The sequence below is a fragment of the Nothobranchius furzeri genome, chromosome 3 (assembly GCF_043380555.1).
Source record: "Nothobranchius furzeri strain GRZ-AD chromosome 3, NfurGRZ-RIMD1, whole genome shotgun sequence".
NCBI classification, from domain to species: domain Eukaryota; kingdom Metazoa; phylum Chordata; class Actinopteri; order Cyprinodontiformes; family Nothobranchiidae; genus Nothobranchius; species Nothobranchius furzeri.
In genome coordinates, this window is record NC_091743.1 from 75,095,380 (window position 1) to 75,115,751 (window position 20,372).

At 42.9% G+C, this 20,372-nt stretch overlaps 1 protein-coding gene and 1 long non-coding RNA gene across 2 annotated transcripts; both read left to right on the forward strand.

Annotated features, from left to right (window-relative positions):
- The first annotated feature begins 1,553 nt into the window (after window positions 1-1,553).
- Window positions 1,554-2,298, forward strand: LOC129153494 (uncharacterized). Its single transcript, XR_008559485.2, has 3 exons — window positions 1,554-1,688; window positions 1,872-1,965; window positions 2,087-2,298. It is a non-coding gene; the product is annotated as an uncharacterized lncRNA (long non-coding RNA).
- A 1,186-nt stretch (window positions 2,299-3,484) lies between these two features.
- Window positions 3,485-16,655, forward strand: ywhaba (tyrosine 3-monooxygenase/tryptophan 5-monooxygenase activation protein, beta polypeptide a). The gene is made up of 7 exons (XM_015958430.3): window positions 3,485-3,624; window positions 9,617-9,777; window positions 11,221-11,361; window positions 12,653-12,776; window positions 15,267-15,430; window positions 15,552-15,647; window positions 15,985-16,655. Exons 2-7 carry the CDS (start codon window positions 9,625-9,627, stop codon window positions 16,039-16,041), a joined length of 735 nt encoding a protein of 244 aa, XP_015813916.1. The 5' UTR covers window positions 3,485-3,624; window positions 9,617-9,624; the 3' UTR covers window positions 16,042-16,655.
- The last annotated feature ends 3,717 nt before the right edge of the window (window positions 16,656-20,372 follow it).

A 20,372-nucleotide genomic window follows, 5' to 3' on the forward strand; every position in this document is an offset into this window, starting at 1 on the left:
TGGCTAGGCTCAACCTTAAGGATAGGGTGAGGAGCTCGGAGTAGAGCCGCTGCTCCTCCATATCGAGAGGAGTCAGTTGAGGTGGTTGAGGTATCTGGACCCGGATAGGCGGAGGAAGACGGAGGTTAAGTTTCATTCGTTTCACACTTACGGTCAGCTTGCAGCTGATTGAGGAGGAGTTCAGATGAAAGACCAATGCTTCCAAGTAGAGGCAGACTGATATATCTGTCAGTCGATTACAACGGGCCAATATTTACAAATTTTTAATTGGTTAAAAACTGCTTAGAAATGCTCAGGAAAATTATTTTCAACTAAATTTTCTTATGATTTGCCAGTTTTGAATATTTAATACTTGGTCAGTTTACTAATTTGTTTGATTAACTTTAGTTAGATGTCTGATTTTAACACTGAAATGTGCACAAAATTGATATTTAACAGCTCGTTCAACTCAGTGTTTTATGAATCATCTGATTAGCATGAAAATTAGGTGGGAAATGTCTAGATGTCAACCATGGAAATCAGCCACAAAAATCAACAGCACATCAGCCATCGGCTGACCATGACCTTTACCTATCCACATCGGTGTAGAAAAACCAATATTGGTCGACCGCTACTTCCAACTCTGAGGTCTTGATCCTCAGCCAGGGACCCAGTTGTAAAGTGGCAGTGAGCTGCGGAGAACTAGGGAGTTAGCAGGAGATGGACTGGGATAACATCTGCAATGGTGTTAATGCTTTGCCCATCTGTAATACAAATAAGAGGAAGTAATAGTTTAGTAATAGTAATAGCAAAGAGGAAACTGATTTCCATAACTGAAGTGGTCAATTTAGAAAACTGTTCTCTGTGGGCATATGAGCTTCCTCCACAAAGTGACTTACAGTTACAGATGGGGTGAGGAGAGGAGACCTGCTCTTTTGAAGGAACACAGTTGCAGTTCCTCGTCATTGAAAAGAGCCTGTAGATATGCCGGTAGTTTGGGCAACTAGGAAGAATGAGTTTCAGTTGTGTGCAATTTGCAGGAGACCTCAGGGCAGACCGCAGGTTTTTGCTACAGTGATTTTTTTCTTCAAACCAAACCTGGAAAAGACTCTTGGTCTCTCCCGAAGAGCTAGACGCAGTGATGGAGTGAGGAAACTGAGAAACTCTGCTGCAGCTGTTGTTTGAGCAACCTGATCTCAAAAACTTCAGAGGATGGATAGTTGTTTCTAATGAATGAATAATTGTGTTTACTGTAGTTACATTTAATGGAACACACCAAGGGGCTGCACAATGGTGCAGTGACTAGTGCTGTTGCCTTGCAGCAAGAAGATGCTAGGTTCAAATCCTGGACTGGGGTCCTTCTGCATGGAGGTTGCATGTTTTTCCTGTGCATGCACGGGCTCTCTCTGAGTACTCTGGCCTCCTCTCACAGGCTGTGTCTCAATTCAGGGTCTGCATCCTACCTCGGCCGGATTCGTCGGCCGGTTACGTCACAGCGCCGCGACTCGGCCTGTCCCAATTCGAAGACTCCTTCAAATGCGGTCGACGAATGCGGCCTTCTTTTCGCCTGAATGAAGGATGGGTCGGGTGTATCCTTCAATAGGTAGCATTTCCCAAGATGCCTTGCGGGCCGGCCGGCAGGCAGAAAAACTTAAAAACAATGGCGGACAGTGAAGCGGGAGCTGTCGGAGAGGATTGCGCTTATAAATGTAAGTATAAACTTGAAAACTGTCAGTTTAAGGACTTTTTGTGATACATGAACGTTATTTTAGTTAGAAATGTTACAGTAAAAGTGCTTGTATTGCGGTCTCGGCTCGTATGTTCGGCCGCGCTCGGTGTCGCACTTCTCCCGCTACGTTTCCCCCTGATTTTAATAGAAGTTTGTATTTTAGGACCAAAAGAGAAAACCAGGGAATTTATTAAGCTTAGGGCGGAGATGGACCACATGATCACCGGAGCAAAGTATTCGGCGGCTGTGGCATGGAGGTACAATAACATCTCATATTTTAAAAACTCGTTTGAGTATATTTTTTTCTGCGAAAACATGAAAGGAATAACCCGTTGTCCTCTTTTCTCTTCCTGTTTCTTTTCTTACATGTTTGTTAAGACTATTCTGGAGAAAATGGGCATCCAGGGGAAGGTGCCAGCGATGAGCTTCTGGAGCTGATCTGGGAGGACATGAGGCTGCAGAGCAGCAGAGAGCACAGGAGAGAAGGAAGAACTTTGACAGCTTTTTACTTTGCTAGAAAAAAATGGTTAATGAAGATTAAACATGTACATGTAAAAGAAATATCTAAATAAAATCAGTTCTGCATTAAACTCTTGAATTTTATTTTTGTTTACAAATGAGAATTGTTTACTAGAGGGTATCCGCTGGGTCTTGAAAAGTCTTAAAAGGTGATAAATCGGTTTTGGTCAAAGTAAGACCCTTAGAAAGTATTAAAAACTATTATCACATCTTTGCTCAGGCTCAGCTAGTCTAAAGTATTTTCTCTGAATTAGCTCTCCAACAGTCAAGGAAATGATTAACCCCCAGAGACCCACGGTTGTAGTATTACAACATCAGATTTAAGTCTACAAAAATAAACCTTCCCCATTTTTTTTTCTTTTTAAAACCACATTTACATTGCTAATAGGTCCTATTCAGTTCTGCAACACTATTGGCTGTTAAAATGTGTAAATAGGCCCGTTTATCTGGCCTCCTAGAACAACATGTGAAAGGTTAAAAAATATTTTGCAGTTGTTTTCTAAATTTGGGTTTCTGGGGGTTAAAAAGCTAAATAAAACGTCGAGCTCCATCATTTAAGGTTCCTTCTGCCCAGCGGTTCCACGGTTGCTAAGCGACGGAACGTTCGCCGAGGGAGTTCATGAAGGCTAGGCCTGTCCAAATTCACAGCCGTTAACATCCGGTCTACCCGGCCGACGGAGGACGCAGCCCACGTCGGCCGGGTGGGCTGGGTCCTTCGAAGGATGCAGACCCTGAATTGAGACACAGCCACAGTCCAAAGATATGACTGTCAGGTTAATTGGTCCGTCTAAATTGTGTGTGTGTGTGTGTGTGTGTGTGTGTGTGTGTGTGTGTGTGTGTGTGTGTGTGTGTGTGTGTGTGTGTGTGTGTGTGTGTGTGTGTGTGTGTGTGTGTGTGTGTGTTTCTCTTGTAACAATGTGAAGAGTCTATTGAATTTGATTGTATTGAGGTTGTTTTGAGGTTTTCTCTATGTCTCCATCTTTAATCACACGACCTCATCTTTTGGATCCACTGGTGGTTTTGTGAGAGAACCGTGATGTGAAACAAAAACACTTGTACAGAAAAGGACTGTACTACCACACAGAGCTATAGGCCTATCAGCTGATGCGACGGTAGCGGCTTCTTGGAGACAGTTGCCAGGGAGACTGGTGTACGTCATTCTGTAGCAGTTGCCATGGTCTTCCTGACGTCAAAGCCCCTCGCAAGATGCTTAGGAAACCCCCTGGCGCCGTTACCATGGACACTCGCGGGGGGAGGGGTGGGGTTTAGAGGAAGCGGAAAAGTCAGAGCAGGCGGAAGTGGTACTGCCCTGAATACCCTGAGCTGCGAGCGGAGGACGGCTTGAGAAACTCCCATCGTTGAACGAATAAAATCAGGATCCCTAATTCGATTTAAATGTGAGTTTACTTTCATATCAGTGGACTAGTGCCTTAAATGCCAGTCGGGGAGCGTGTTGGGAGTGGAGCAGTAGGTGGAGCAGTGATCCTTCTCGCTGGCTCTGCGGCGGAAAGTGCCTATTGTAGTAACGGGCAGGATGCGAAGATTTAGGCCAGAGAATGTGGCCACAGTACGAGAAATAACCCACGAAACACCCATAATGATGTTGCATGTGTTATTTGAGCAGACGTTCGGCTATAAATTTAAATTTCACAAGCACAGAAAAGCGTCGATGCGAACGCGGATTCCGTGTGGGGAGGGCGAAACGCCTGACTCCAGATTGGCCATTTTGACACTTAGCAGCGGCCTAGCAATCGTGATAGCGCCTCGGACATTGTAGCATCTACGGCTTGGCACAGGATTTCGCTTGTAGCGAAATTGGGCCCCAGCTGCATGCTGTATCGGCATTAACAGATGTTTCCAAATCGTTATCGCTGCATGATGATTGACAGCTAGTATCACGGCTGTGAACACCTTAGCTCCGTCATGGCGCAGTGGAAGGGTGCTAACACATCCTTCAGATTTCTCACGAGTTTCTATGAAACGTAGCTTTCGTTTCCACGAAACAAAGTATTTATACGCGATACGACGAAACGCAGATTATTGTTGTGGATGAAAAGCTACATTATGGATGCTGTTAGTGACAGAATTCGTATCTCGGCCCTCGGTTGGGTGTCGGCGCAGATTGAACTGGGTCAGGTCTGGCTGCTAGCTGCTAGCAGCTAGGCTAACAGCGAGAGCTCGGCGGTAATCTGTGTCTCCATCTTAAAATCCCGCAGGGGAATGCGACAAGGAGGGCGTAGCTGCTAGCGCTACACAGAAACAAATGTCCCCCACGGCTGCTTCTAAACACACGTCTTGAGTTTTTGGGTAGTGGTCTGTATGTTTGTTTAAGAAAAGATGCTGCTCTTCGTTTTTATTTATCCTTTTACCCTGCTCCTTTCCCTTTCCTTCTATGTATAGCGTGTTAACAGCTAGCCAGGTAGTTGGATAACAGCCCTGCACGTGTACAGTGCATAGTGCTGTGCCAAATTTTAGCTGTGCATCTGGGCAGAGATTGGTCGATTTTAATCGACCTGCGCGTAGCCATTTCCGTCTATTCAGAGCTGTAGCTGGGCATGCGGAATTTTAAACGTTGGCCATTTGAATATACGTTTTGACAACGTGCGCTAAAGTATTCCCAGCGTTTGCGTAACTTTCTTATTTGTGTTTTGATTTTTAATGTTTATTTTTTTTGGCAGAAAGATGCATTCTCTCATCATGATGTAATGTCTTCCCTTAGTTTTTATTTTCTTCTTTATGAATCTGGTGAGGAGTGGCACCAAAAAGTCATTAATTAGAACTTTTGGTGACTTCCTTGTGTCATTACCGAAACTTTCTGACAGAATGCGTTTCAGTGGATGGCTATACTTAATTCATCGTTATTTATGTTGGCCATTCTTATGTGACAGCACATAGACATATTTTCTAGAAAAACTCTAGTTGTTTATGTGCTAAATTAAACACGTGTGTGTGTGTGTGTTGTGTAAATACACGTGTACAGTAAGATTGACTAACGTTATTGATTTTGAGGATATAATTAAATGTACAGAAAAAAGCCACATCCACACAGGATTTCCTCACTAATGCCTCAAAATTGGATAAAACCACTGAACTACTTCCCTGTTAGCATACTAGAGCAGTTGGCTGTTCCTGGGATCAATAAAGAGACGGTGTGTAGGTCTTTTCCATTAATCTCTGAAAATATCTATTGAAATTTTGTTAAACGAATAAGAAAATGCCCAGTTGTTGAAAAATATTGTTGTTTCGTAACACCTGACCATAAAAATTGAGGATAATACATGGGACTAGGTCTGAGTCGCTGTATGACGCTCTATTAGATGCCATGTTTCCTTCTACGGGAGCCCGTTAGGACAACATAGGCAACAAAGGGTTACAAAACGTTTGCATTCATAAACATTGTTGTGTTTGTGCTCATTTACCTCTTCACTTGTTGCCAGTGATGAGTCTTGATGTGCTTTTCATTTTGCTGGAGCTTGCACTCCTCAGGATTTTTGACCGTAATGGTCATTTGTTAGTAAGGTCTTACTCGAACAGAAAAATACTGCGTACTTGCAATGATTTAGGTATTTACTGCCCCCTATCTAGGGATGGGTACCTTAGACATTTGAATTGATTCTGTACTATTCCTGGTACCTAGGAATCGATACCGGTACTTAACGGTACCAATGTTAGATACTTTTGAGTGTTTAATATTTTATTTCGCTTACCTTAGAGATAAGCGACCACCGAAGCGAGAAGAGGTGATTGAATAGTGCGTGCGTTGGGACGCTTGCTACTTATAGTAGCAGGACGTGTACGTCACGGTCACTGGCCAATCAGGATTGGCGTATTGAGATAAGTGCTTCTGAGGAATCCGCGGAGGGGCGTATCCCATAGTGAGACATCAAAACGAATGTTAAGAAAGAGAACCATATTTGATAAATATCACGATAAATTACAACTGTCGTCCTTGTAGTTTTATAACCTGATAATTAAATTGAAGCAAACATCTTTACTGTGAGCTAAATTTACTATGTATCTTCATTCCCTTTGCCGTCCTTTTTCGTTTGATTTTTCCTACTGGGAAGTTGGAATTTCCGAGGAGAAAGCGAACGCACCATTAGCTGATAGCAGTGGTGGCAATGGAAGCTAATTTATCAAGCTAACGTTATCTTAAACAGTTTATTTAGCTGCTGGAGCAGATTAAAATGAAGATGCCTCATACTTAGATCGTTGTCACTGGTTTCGTCTTCACCCGTCGCATTTAGTAAAGTGAAGCCAAACTTTAGAGCGCGTTCATGTTCTTCTAGTCTTGAATTCGGAGTTCAGAGGAGAAAGCGAACGCACCATTAGCGAAACGGAAGCGAACGCACCATTAGCGAAACGTAAGCTAACATATCAAGCTAACGTTATCTTAAACATTTTATTTACCTACCGGAGCAGATTAAGATGAAGATGTCTCACTTAGATCGTTGTCGCTGGTTTCATCATCACCCAGTTACCCATCCCATTTAGTGAAGTGGACCCAAGCTTTAGCGTGCGTTCTTTCTACCATGCTGCTCTGTTTACAACTGGCTCGCAGCGACCAACGACATAACGCTCTGACGCATGCGCAGCTGCCTAGGCAAGTTCTCGTTATGAAGGACGGGTTCCGAAACGAGGCGCCATTTCAAATGACGTGAATCGGTGCTCAGTCAGTACTACAGAATTTGGTCTGTACATTTAAAAAGTACCGAATTCAGTACCCATCGCTACCCTTATCACTACGTAAAATATACATTGTCACTTTAAGAGTAAAACAGCAGCATTTTCATAATAAAATGTAATTTCTATTAATTCATTCTCAAATTTCATTTGAAGTGAACAGGGGAAAAAGGTGTCCAGGTTTCCCCCAAAAATCCTGATACGCCTGGCGGACCGGAATGTGGGAGGGGCGGGGGTTGAAGGGTGCGCACAAAACGTTCCACTATAGTTCCTCGTCCATGAGAGCAGGGGGGGTCTGGGGTCGTAACATCCATTGAGCCTCCAGGCTTCTGGCGGACTCCTTGTCCGACCGGTGCTGGTCAAGAGTTCTCTTGATTCCGTCCCCACTGAAGGATCAGAGATCTAGTGGAGAACTGGGCTTATGCTGAAACTTCTTCCATGGTACACAATCAAATAATTTAGCATTCGAGCTAAAGCAGCTAGCCCTGCTCTGGCCTCACTTTCTGTTCAGCAGCTCCAAGCCCAGAACTTTGAAGTGCCTTGAGACGACTCTAGTCGTGATTTGACGCTATATAAATAAACTTGAATTGAACATGTGCAGAGGGGTTGGGGGCAGTTTGATTGATTTATTAGGATCCAATCACTAAGAATTGAACGTTCACAACAATTGCATGAGGTTTTTGTAGGGTTGCACAATACATGGCAAATGTATCGTCAACGCGATCTCGGCATGTGCAATACGCATATCGCAAAGCACAGAAAATACGCAACGTATAGTCAGCTCAAATGTTTTTTTACACATAATGCGTTTTGTCGGTCAAATGGAAACATGAAGTTTTTGACAAATCATAGACCTATTTGGCCATTCGGGTGGGTTCTTGTAGGTTCGATGCCCTGCCCTATAGGCGGACAGTACTTAATCTGGATGGCAAGAAAAAACCAGAGTTAGCTTTGTTCTGCTTTCCCCAGGATCCACTGATCATCGTTATCGCCGGTTTTCCTAATATCGTGCAGCCCTAGTTTTTTGTGTGTTCATTTCAGATGTAATAACAATTTTTACCGATTTTGATAAAACATTTAGTTTATTGGTTGCCATCTGTACGGAAGAGGCTTTCAAGCAACATGACAAAAAGGCTCCAGAGAAACATCTACTGCGTGTTTGAGTTTGGCTGCTGCTGTTGGTACTTGGAGATGTTTCATCTTAGTCTTTTGAGTCGCCGTCATCGTGATGCCAACTGTAACAGACATAGGTGGTCTTGAGGACGTTAGCAGGTGCTGCTGTCAGCCGTCAGATGATATCAGTTAAGTGACGTAACAGTTGTGTCAACAGTTACAGATTAAGAGAAAGATGTGGGATTAAAAATTAGCATTTTTGGATGGCAGTAGCTCAGGAAGTAGAGTGGGTTGTCCAGTAATCGGAATGTTGCAGGTTCAATTCCGCCTCCCACCAGAGAATGCTGCTGTTGTGTCCTTGGGCAAGACACTTAACCTGCGTTGCCTGCTGGTGGTGGTCAGAGGGACCGGTGCACCTGTGTGGCAGGCCTCGCCTGTGCTAGTGCGCCCCAGGGCCACTGTCACTATGTTGTCGCTCATTACCACCGTGTGAATGGGTGGATTGTGTTTATGTTTAAGTATTTAGCAGACGCTTTTGTCCAAAGCAACTTGCAGGTGATAATCAAGCCATCAGGTTGCCCTTGAGGCTAACAAAATACACTATTCAGTCAATTTTGCCTCCAACAAGTCGCTGACACTCTCAAACCCATGAGACAAAGATCTCAAAAGGTTAAACAGTGAGAGAATATAAAGTAATCTGAAAGCAGGACTAATCATGGACTAAAGGGGAAAAAAAGATTAGAACAAGTTTTAGTGTTCCACCCACAGATCAGAAGATTCTTTTCCACCTGGAAACACTCGGCTCGAAGGTACCGCCTGACTGATAGTCTTGTAAAGTGCCTTGGGGGGTTGTAGAACCCTAAGAAGGCGCTAAATAAATAGCTATTTACCATAGAATTTCTCTTCCATTCTACTAAATGGTTGCTGAACTCTTGGACGTGTTATTTTTCCACTTGAAGCCCTGGTCCCACATTCCTTTTACAGTATTTTACTTCATGATTATTTTTGACTCTATGCATTAATAATATAAATAAAACACGTCCTAAATGAGGACAAAGGTTTAATAATAACCCTTTTTCACAAGTTAAAACTCGATCTTCATTTCTTTTAGATTCGTCAGGATTGGAAATACCTTTTATATTTTTAAATACATATATATATATATTAGTATATATATATATAGTATGTCTGTTTCTGCTGCTGTTATGTGGTCATTTAATTCAGATAATGAACAAATAATTGCTACGCCTTAAAGCATCATTTTGAGTGATCGAGGTGAGCCTGGCCTAGTTAGACCCAGATCTAGAGACCAAAGAGCCTCCCGGGATGAAAGGAAAAGCAGCTACTTCTCTGGAATAACTTAATTTTCTGATATGTTACTTTCTCAGTCATACATGTATTTATGTGCTTAATATATCAGTTAGCCTTCTACCTAAGTGGGTTTTATTTGGGTTTATTTATAGAAAAACAAATCTCTTCCTGCTTCATCAACATGCCACACTTTTAATATAGAATCCTTTTTTGTTTGATGTTATTTGCAGTCTTTTTTCCTTATTAACCATTCTTTCTTCTGGGTTTTGTTTCGTCCTGCAGCCTAAAAGATGGATAAGAACGACCTGGTGCAGAAAGCCAAGCTGGCGGAGCAGGCCGAGCGCTACGACGACATGGCGGCTGCCATGAAGGCTGTGACGGAGCAGCACCCAGAACTTAGCAACGAGGAACGCAACCTGCTCTCTGTGGCCTATAAGAACGTGGTATGGAACCCATCGGTGTCGTGGTGTGACTCTTAGTCTGGTTTACTTCAGGAGGGAGCTGACTTGAGTTTACGAACATACCAACAGTTATTCAACAATATTCTGATTTAAGTGAAATTCGAGCAAGTATATTAGATGTTTTGTCTGACACGGCTAACTTGCACAAGTCTGCATACCTCTGGACTGTAAAATCTTTCCTCGGTGGCAGGGGAAACCCTAACACGGGTAAACTTCTCCTCACATCTAGACTGAAAGCGTTGCTCTGGTTATGACGACGGCATTTTTCTCACCCTTATGACACAATCACACAGCTGTACACATTTCTTGTGACTACACAGCACAACTCCGTCCCAGTAAGTGCTGCCAAGTCAGAGGCACAGACCCCCCCCCCCCCCCGGTTGAGTTGCGTAAATCACATAGAAGATTGTTTATTGACATCTCATGTTCAGAGGTTCAAACTAAATCCGATGTTAACAGTTTCACGTCCACAGCGGTCCAGCCTTTGCCCTCAGTGGCCTTTTCCAGCAGGTTTGAGAGGTTTCTCTGCTCCAGCACACCTGGTTCTAATCAGTGGTGACTTAACAGGCTCCTGCAGGTCTAGGTGACCTGCTGAGCAGGTGAATCAGGTGTGTTGGCGTAGGGAAAGGACTAAAGCAGGCTGGGTAGAGGCCCCTGAGGACCACTGGTCTACAGTTTCATCTTAATTTCTTTGGGTCTAACAACCAACTCAATTAAGCAGCTGGTTGTGGATTCTGTTTTCTGAGCATATTTTTTAAAAATGAAGGCTTCTGGCTTTTAATTTGGATCATAGTCGAGAAGCCTGAGTTCATTAAAATGATTAAAAGTTAAATATAAATCCTTATAAACTATGGATTGAGGGAAAACATCTGGTTAGTGATCCAGTGTGATGACTGGGGTTGGCTTTTCCTCATAACCTGCTTGTGAATGGGTTATGAGCCAAGTCTTTGCTGCCATGGTGATCTAGCGGCGCTCCAACAGATCTTTCATGATCCTGAAAACTTCAGCTTAAAGCTCGGTACAGTCAGCTGATCAGGAAATCAGGAGGAGTATTCCCGGTGCAACAGGACAGGACGAGCAGGCCGGATTATTTCTGAGTTTTCCACAAAGTTTTTCTAGTTAACAGATTTTGTAAGAGCCCCTTAGATTTCTCTGTGCTTCTACTGAAGGCTCTCTTCTTTTAGCATCCTAGTAAAAGATGGTGCTGCTGGGTACTTTGAGGATTACCTGCACCCAGAAGTCTGATTATATTTAATTCACACATTGAACATGAGTTCTGTTACATATGAATCAAGTAAGAAAACAGCTTTTTGTGTATCGGTTGAAAGGTGTACGATAGGATTTATGAGTGTGTGTCCATGTTTTAGTCACGGTTTCTTTCACACACATTTTAGCTGTTCACATCTGGGTTTTTTACGTCTTAAGGTGGGGGCTCGCCGTTCATCCTGGCGTGTCACCTCCAGCATCGAGCAGAAGACCGAGGGGAATGAGAAGAAACAGCAGATGGCCCGTGATTACCGCGAGAAGATCGAGGGCGAGCTCCGAGAAATCTGCGACGATGTGCTGGTAGGAATGTGAAGAGTGGACGGGGAGTTGTATTTAATCCAGGGGACTCCTTTTAAACCCAACTCAAAAGCGTGATGCTGTTGTTTACAGTGAAGTCAAATAAAATGATGCATGCTCTGATTTAAAGCTGAATTTGGGGAAAGGAAGGAAGCCTGCAGAGCGACTTAAAGGTGAGGTGCAGTTGAATGTTTGCGGTCTGCACCTTTAAAGTGGCGTGCTGGCTGCAGCACGGCTACGTTACGGCGCCTGAACCTGCTGTGACTTGAGTAGTTTACAGCTCAACTCTGTTGGAAGTCCTGCTTTGCTACACAAGCGTGGGACTTGGAGAAGCACTCATATAAGCAATTGTCCGTGACCACTTTTCAGATTTATACTACAAATTGCTTCTCAAGCTGCTGACTCTGTCACATCTTGGTCGGGAGGGAAGAGACATTTGCTCAAGGTTAAATTAAACTCGGGGTTTTCAGCGCATGAGCCGACTTCTAATAATATCATCAAGGTCAGACTATCTTAAAGCCTCAGTGGTGATGTGGTGCGGTAGGAATGAAGGGAGGACGGGATGGGTGGAGCCACGGTGTCCTCGTAGCAGCAGCAGCTGGGGGAGACGACGCCACACACCAGGATCTGTTTTTGTGGATGAATCCATCCTTTTCTCCACTCGCCCCGTAAACAAATGTAGAGGCTGTTAGTATTGGTTTGCTGTCGCGTCCAGCCATAGCTGGTGACAGCCGATGCTTGTTTAACGAGGCCCCAGGCGAAAGGTTTTAGAGGTTGATTACATCTCTGAATTCCTGAGCAACTTTTACAGGAATTAGAGGAAGCCACCTGAAGGCATTGTCAACTAGTTATGGATGACATCGTCACAAACAACGAGGTGGGAACCTTCTGAATTTTGCCACTAAAATCCAGAAAACCCTAAACGGTGACCATGTACTCTCAGGCCAGATTAGAGGAGTCAGCTGATTAAAACGCGGCTCCTCCAAAGGTCTCCACATCATCACTAAAACAAAGCTGGGTTCAGAGCAGAGATGCTCCGAGGTAAAGTACCAGCCGATCACCGGATCCGCATCAACCCCCAAGTCCCTGGCAGCAGGAACACGCTGGAAGAGACACTTGTCCTGAAGCGCCACGTTCCCTGTCGTACAAAACGAAACCTCTGCGTTATGTCAAGTTTGTTTTGTCTTTCATTTTGTGTTTTCTTCTTCCGTTTAAGATTTCTTTGTGTAAACATCAAAACTTCCTGTCCCGTGTTTCATTCCCGTTTTTAAAACCTTCCGGTTGGCTGTTTCAGCACCTGCTCGACAATTACCTCATTCCCAAAGCATCTCCGGCAGAGAGCAAGGTGTTCTACCTCAAAATGAAAGGAGACTACTTCAGATACCTGTCAGAGGTGGCTTCTGGGAACACGAAGCAGGGTAAGTGTTTTCCTGGGAGTTGTTTAAGGGGGTGTTGAACTTTCGGGTTGAGCTCCTAAACTGTCTCGGACAGTCGAGTTTTTACGGATTTGAACCAAAAGGCAGGAAGGGATTTTTATTTATTTATTTATTTGCGTGCTTCTGACGCTGTTTGCTTTGTTTCTAAAATTGTCTTGTTTAGAGAAAATATGTAAACATCTAGAAGTGATTTTATCGGTCAGAGAGATGGCGTCTGCTTTAGGGCTGGGCGATACGGCCTAAAATCAAAATCACGATATATTGAGGATTTCACCTCTAGCCTAGCCTGGCCTGCCAGACTCGTCTTCTGTTTAATTCTGCACAGAGAAAGAGTCTGGTCATTCACAGGCAGAGAGGCACTTGAGGGGCGGGACTAGCCAGCTTAAAAATAACCAATCAGAAAAAAGACAGAAATGCCGACTGTGCCGCGCAGCGCTGTAGTTTTCTAGCCGTTGGAGGGTTATCTCCCTGCTACACCGATGCTACACCGTAGTAAATAAAAGGCGTCTGGCAACCAGGGCTGGGCGATGTGGCCTAAATTCAATATGATGATATATTGAGGATTTCACCTCGATAACGATAATCGGACGATAACTACAGGTATGCGCAGAAACAAAAGTTGTCCACTAGATGGGGCTGTCACGTGTATTACTTTGAGTCACATTTTTACGTGACTGCATGTGTTACAGCTTCTTAAAGGGACATGAACTTTACCAACCTACACACACCTTTTCATTTTTGTATTATCAAGTTTATTGACATGGAAAAAACGATCACGATAAGAGTCAGAAATTTCGATTACGATATATTTTCGACTTATTCCCCAGCCCTACTGGCAACGGCGCAAACATCTTTTTATTTATTTATTTTTTTTTAATTATTTTAGAAGAAAGGCTTCTAGCGCTTTACTTGTTTTAAAGACATTCAAGAAGTCTTTAAAACAGAGGAAAGAGCCGCGGCGAACTCCACCACTGTCGTCGTTGTAAATGAGAAACTTGGCGTCTCTGTGTGTGACGTCCGCGATGCTGTCATTTTTTTAGCTGTGGTCAAACATCTTTCTTTAGCAGAAAGCTTTTTAGCGCTTCTACTTGTTGTGGTTTTAACGTGTCCCAAGTCATTTAGAACAGAGGAAAGAGCCGCAGCGAACTCCGCTTCAGTTGCCACGTTTATGACAAACTCGGCGTTATGGGTGTGATGTACGCTACTCAGCGCTGATTGGCTCGATTAGAATTCTCACAGGGTGGGGTTATTTGAACAGGAGAGTTCCCAGACCCTTTCTCTGTGCAGAATTCAACAGAGGAGGAGTCTGGCAGGCCAGGCTACCTCTAACCATGAGTGGACGATAACTACAGGTATGCGCAGGAACAACAGTTGTCCACTAGGTAGGGCTGTCACAGGTATTAGGTTGAGTCACATTTTTATGTGGCCCATGGTGGTACAGCTTCTTAGAGTCAGAAATTTTGATGATGATACTTTTTAGCTTTATTGCCCAGCCCTAGTCTGTTTTATTCAGATTGGATTTAAGGGCAACTTCATAAAGAAATGTTTGTATGATTTAAAGTAAATAAGACAATTACTGAGAACTTTCTTCAGAAGCTCATGAGGAAGCCTTGTGGAAAAATGAATTTAAAGCAATAAAACCTTTAAAAACAACAGGGAAAATCTGTCTGGATCGTTTCAGGAAGTCCAGCTGCACCTTCACTTGTACAGCAACAGTACCATTATTAGATCTCACCTCCGATTGGTTCATATAAAATATCCTGTAGAACCGAATGAAATAACCAAAGAAAACCTCTATCTGTCCCTCTGCTGCTGTAAAGAGTGTGATGGCTTCATTCTGTGTTGCCTAGAGACAAACCGTGTTTGTTGCCATGGCAACAGGAGGATGCAGCTGCTCTAATCAGTTATCACAGGGTTAACTGGTCGTGTGTTTGGTTGTTTTGTTTCATTCTGAAATGAGTCATCTCAACATTTTTAAACCTAAATACTTACACACACACACACACACACACACATCCTGTTTCAATGCAGAAGTCTTACTAGAAACAGTAGAAAAGGTCCAGGTGGAGTTGAGAGCGGCTGCTTGGATTTATGAAAAGGTTTCGTTTCAGTAAAATTGAATGCAGCCTGTTAATTTTTTACACCTTTTTATATATTCATTCTGTTTTTCTTCTGAATGCATTTTTAAACAAAAAGCTTTTTTTTTTATTCCTGAAAGTGTTCTGTGTCATCTCCATTTGTTTACTGAATATTGTTTCCTATGCTATTGCAGCCATTTTTAACTTCACTGTTTGTATTTGATATGAAAACAGGTCAAAGTGGCAGAAAATTCAATTCCTCAAAAGTATTGAAGTAAAACTGATGTAAGAACCTCGAGTGTGACATCTCTCCAGCCGCGGGCTTCCTCTGTGAAGCCGTGTAACGTTTACCTGTGCAGCAACGTAACGGGGGGGGGCTGTTTGTGTGTTAAAGAGACGGTTCAGAGCTCTCAGAATGCCTACCAGGAGGCCTTCGACATCAGCAAGAAGGAAATGCAGCCAACACACCCCATCCGACTGGGACTGGCCCTCAACTTCTCCGTCTTCTATTATGAAATCCTCAACTCGCCCGAGCAGGCCTGCTCACTGGCCAAGCAGGTGGGTGGAGATCAGATGGTTTGCACACAGATGGCTGTTTAACAGCAAGTTAAAGTGTGTGACAGCCTTTGAATCTAGTTTCAAAATAAACCGTCACTAATCTTTGTTACGCTCCCGGCAGGCTTTTGACGAGGCGATCGCTGAGCTCGACACCTTAAACGAGGACTCGTACAAAGACAGCACGCTGATCATGCAGCTACTAAGGGACAACCTTACTGTGAGTCGAGACTCGGACGTTTGTGCTGCTGCTCCTGGTTTAGATGAGCTGCTCCCAACAGCAGCGTCAGCTTTCTTAACTTCTGACCCTCATGAAGTGAAAATATTCTATTAGGAATTGTGTTTTTGCTTTTTTGAATTTCTGAAAGTCGTTTTGTGACCCAAAGTCAGTGTGTTGGTTTAAATTCTGTTTGTTTTTTGAGTCACGAAAAGGAAGAGCATGTATAAAGATTTAAGATCAGGGTTGATGAGGGACAGATCGTCTGGCCTACAGTGTGTGTTTTGTAGCTGAAGATGTGATCCGTGGGAGCTGAAGGTGTGTTTTTGTGTGTTTGCAGCTGTGGACATCAGAAAACCAGGGCGACGAGACTGAACCCGGCGACGGAGAGAACTAGAGCGCACTTCACTGTTAACCCATCCCTACTCTCTTCCTCCTTTCCCTTCTATCTCCTCTTACGTACACATAAACGGCCCGTTGATTCCATCGTCCCTCTCTTTCGCGCCCGGCCTCCTGACTTCCCTTCTGTATAACCAACAGCATGAATAGAACCCACCTTTCACAGACAAATATTCATGAAAAAACGGGGGATGGGTCCAGAAAAACCACTCCATCACCCTAAACTCAATCCTCCTTTTCTTCTTACCCACCCTCCCTCCAATCATGGCACTCCAATGCAGGTCAGCAGACCACAACCCTCTGACCAGTTTAGTCTTATAGCACGCAGGGAGGGTTTTTATCCCAAATTATGGAATAAATTAACCTCAAATCCACCTTCTCTCATCTTTACTCTCCTTGTTTAATCCTATAATTCTGTTTCCTCCCTTCTTCCTAACATCTCAATACATTCTCTCACCCTCCTTCCCCCTACTTCTCTAGTGAGTGAAAGCATTTATATAGTTGTCCATTCCTTCTTATTTTGGCTTTCCATAGTGTACTGGCAAACTGGCTGGTTTTATTCCACTTTAAACAAAACAAAGGTTATTAAACTGTCTGTTTATTTTCAACAAACGCTGTGATGCTTAGTTTTTCCTCCACCAAGTCTCCAACATGATGATGATGATGATGATGATGAACGATGTGGGAGGGGCGTAGTGTGAGCAGCAGTGTCGTCCTGCTGAGGTTTATACAGAAGGGTCCTCCAGGGCTGTATTGTGACCCTGACGACCTCTAAAACGGGTTTCCACCTGCTGCCGAGCCACGCTCGCAGCTTCTGTTAGCTCCAACAGGGACCCAATCATGAGACCAGTTGAAACATTTCCTATGTAGGAAAAGAAATTGGGCAGAAAATCGGCAAAGATGCAACATTCCATCTTTACGTTTGAGATATTTAATGCAACCAAACAGGACACGCCCCTTTCCCCTGAAACCCCGCCCTGTCAGGCGCCACCAACCATCAGAACTACTGCCCCTGAAGTTATTCCTTAACCACGCACTTGGTTTGGTTTGGTTTGTTTTTCAGGATGTGTATTTGAATGACAAATCAACTTGCTTTTTTCTTTTTTTTTTTTTTTTTTTTTTTTGTCAAACTGTAAAACATTTTGAGCTCAACTGTAAATTTTTTGTTTAGGAGAGCTGATATGGTTTGTGGATGTTAACACCTGCTTGCAGATAAAACTTCAAAGCTGTTAAAGTCGGCTGCTGTTTAATGGATTGGTGTTTTTGCTGGGTTTTTTCCCCTAGTTGCCTTCCGTGTTGGTTTTCGTTATGTCCCTTGCTGCTTTTACCGACAAGTTAAGTCAAGTCTGTCATTTCCACTCCTAGCTGAGTGGCGCAGGAATGCATTTGGAAGTGGATCGCCCTGTGGAATGACACTGCAGCTTCTTGCGGGATGGGATTGTTCTGTTTCAGCCAATCGGGCAGTTGGTGAAATTCTTAATTTGGTTATAAGAGAAAAGAGGGAAAAAACTGTAAATTACAGGTTAAGAGCCAAATCGTAGCTGATCAGCCAGTCGAGGAAGAAAGATCCGTTTTAAGACAAATTCTGTTGATTAAATTAAACTTTTTCTAGCTCTCATTTTTTAGATATTTACTTTTTGTTACAATCAGAAAACTGCCACCTTGTGGTTTATTTTTTAAACATCAAGATTTACCAAAAAAGGCTTTAAATAAACTTCTCCTTGCCCCAAATATTAGCCGATGTTGGTTAAATAGAACACGTTCCCCTTCAGTGTCACAATAACCTCGTCTAAGCACCATGACATTCCACTCTGTAGAGGTAGAAAAGCCATGTCTCTTTTTTTTTCTCTTTACCTGGTTACAAATATTTTCATGCACTGACATTTTAAAAGGTATAAAAGAAAAAAATCTCCCTGTTGCTCTTTTACTCTAGCTGAACAAAAAGGCCGTTATTCTGCGCTTTCTAAGGAGAACTGATCCATGCAGTAGTGAATGTGGCACCGAGCCTGTCTGTATATCTGGTATCTGATATAATTTTGTTTTTACTGACCAGTATTCTGCTTAAAATAAAAAAAAATCAATCCAAAAATAACAAAAAAAAGTCTGCTTTTGTGACGGTTTTATTGCTTAGCGCGCACGTGGTTGTGAAACTTTAGAGTTAGCTTAAGGACACCAATAAAAGTCAGAAAATGGTTAAATAATTTAAAAAGTCGCTCTTTGAATATCCCTTCTTTACCCTGGTTATTGACGTAATGATAGATTTGTGTCTGTCTTTTAAAAAAATCCAACTAGTTTCACCTGACGATGTTAACAGGACAAAATGTAAAAGACAATTTAAAGTGAAATAAAGGTTTTATCAGTTCCAAATCAGCCCTGCTCTGTTTCTTATCACCTCCTAATCTGGTAATGCTTCATGTTTTCTCTTTATGTTGCATAAAAAAACTCGTCGTCCCAGTCGTGCAAGATACCAGAGCTACGGAAACCGTAGGAACAAAAATGCAAATATCCCGACAACTTATGGCTCCCATGCTGCTTCAGTCAAAAGATGCTAATTTTAGTGGTTTGGTCTTCACACTAAAGGGTGAATTAGGGTGTGACGCAGGAGTCTGTCTGGATGAGTCACCGTCAGCAGTTTTCACATCTGACTCAAAACCTATTTGTTCCTGTTATATTAAATTATAATTTAGGTAAAAAAGTCATTTTGATGAACAGAAACTAATAATTTCGTACCAACAAGCTGAAAACCTACCACGAGCTCCTGTTTCCCCAATTTCATTACTTACAGATTTTATGGATAGAATTTATGAATGCACACTGGATTATTAATCCCAAATGTAAATGCTGTAGTTATGATTTAATCAGTCCTAAATAAAGACTACATTTACCTCCATGTTGCATGGATGAGCTTGGGGTGTCTGATGTACCATAGCAGAAAGTCTGGCCCCTCTTCAAGTCTTCTTGCCATGGAGAAGCAAAGAAATGCTTGTTTAACGCATCATAAACGTATTCACGTCCCGAGACAGAGGGGGTGTTTGTGGAAAAGGGTTGGGAACCACTGGTTTTGGGAATGGGAGTGGAAAAAGCCCTGTTTTCTTAAAGGTTAAATGGTCCATTCCTAATGTCTATTCTCATAATTTCATGAGTTTGACCTGTATTTGTTCCCTTGGAACTTCTACCTGAAGAAATATTTGTTATTTTTTGGGTTTGTAGTTGTTTGAACACATTGCTGCTGCTGCTCTACTCCGCTTGTTCTGTTGAGTCACCGCTCTGTCCTTTTCAGTGTTTTTCGGCGGCGGCCCATCAGAGGGAGAGCTTCAGAGGTGTGTGCAGTGGTTGACTCACCGCTCTGAACTGCTTTGGTTTCAAATTGGTTAGGGTGTGGCGTGCTCCGTGTTCTGGTTGGTTTAAAATCCACTGAACAGTGTTAAAAAGCAGTTTTGGGCTCCGGTGGACGAACCTTTCACAACTGAATGGTTTCTGACGGTTTTATTGTCATGTTTGTAACTGTAGACCACTGTTTACAGGAAACGTGATCTGCTATGAGCTAATGCTGTAAAAACTGAGTCGGGTTAGACGTCGTCCGAGTTCGCTGCCAAACCCATCTAAAAGGTTATTACAAGCTCTAAGTAGACTTCATCAGAAGTGCTTTCCTGTTTTATTAAAAGCTCGGTGATGCAACACTGCAGGTTTTTTGTCTGTTTATTACAAACAGAACCAGTCGTGAAATGGTTTAAATCTCCTCTGTTAACAGGGGAAATGTTCTGGACTGTTTTCGTGCACATAAAAATCCTGGCGCCTCTGCTGGTTGCTTGGCAACCGCAGTGAGTGATGAAAGTCAGATGCATCTCCCCTCTGTAAAAATGGTCATCTGTTTTACACCTAACATGCAACACGATGAGGAAATGTTCTGAGACCGGCCCACTTTACGATGAATGTTTGAATTACAAAGACTTTTTTTCTCTAGGGTTTGATTATTTTTTTACATCTGGAGTTAAAGCAGAAGTAAGAATTAAACGTGGATGGAGTCCAGAACAGAACCACCTCACAAAACATGTCAGAAATGTAACTTTTGTTGTCATTAAAGGGCATAAACTTTGTTGTGTAGCATACATGCAACAGTCCTAGCTAGTATAGAACTGCTTTAATTCTTCATGTCTTGGAAACTTCCTGGTCCGTATCGTCATGACAACATCTGCTTCATACATAATGTGAATCTCCTGTTCCACAGGGCTGGGTGATTTGACCTAAAATTAATATCCAGGTATATTGAGGATTTCACTTCGATAAATAAAATTGGGCAATAACTGCATGTGTCCTTATCCTACACAT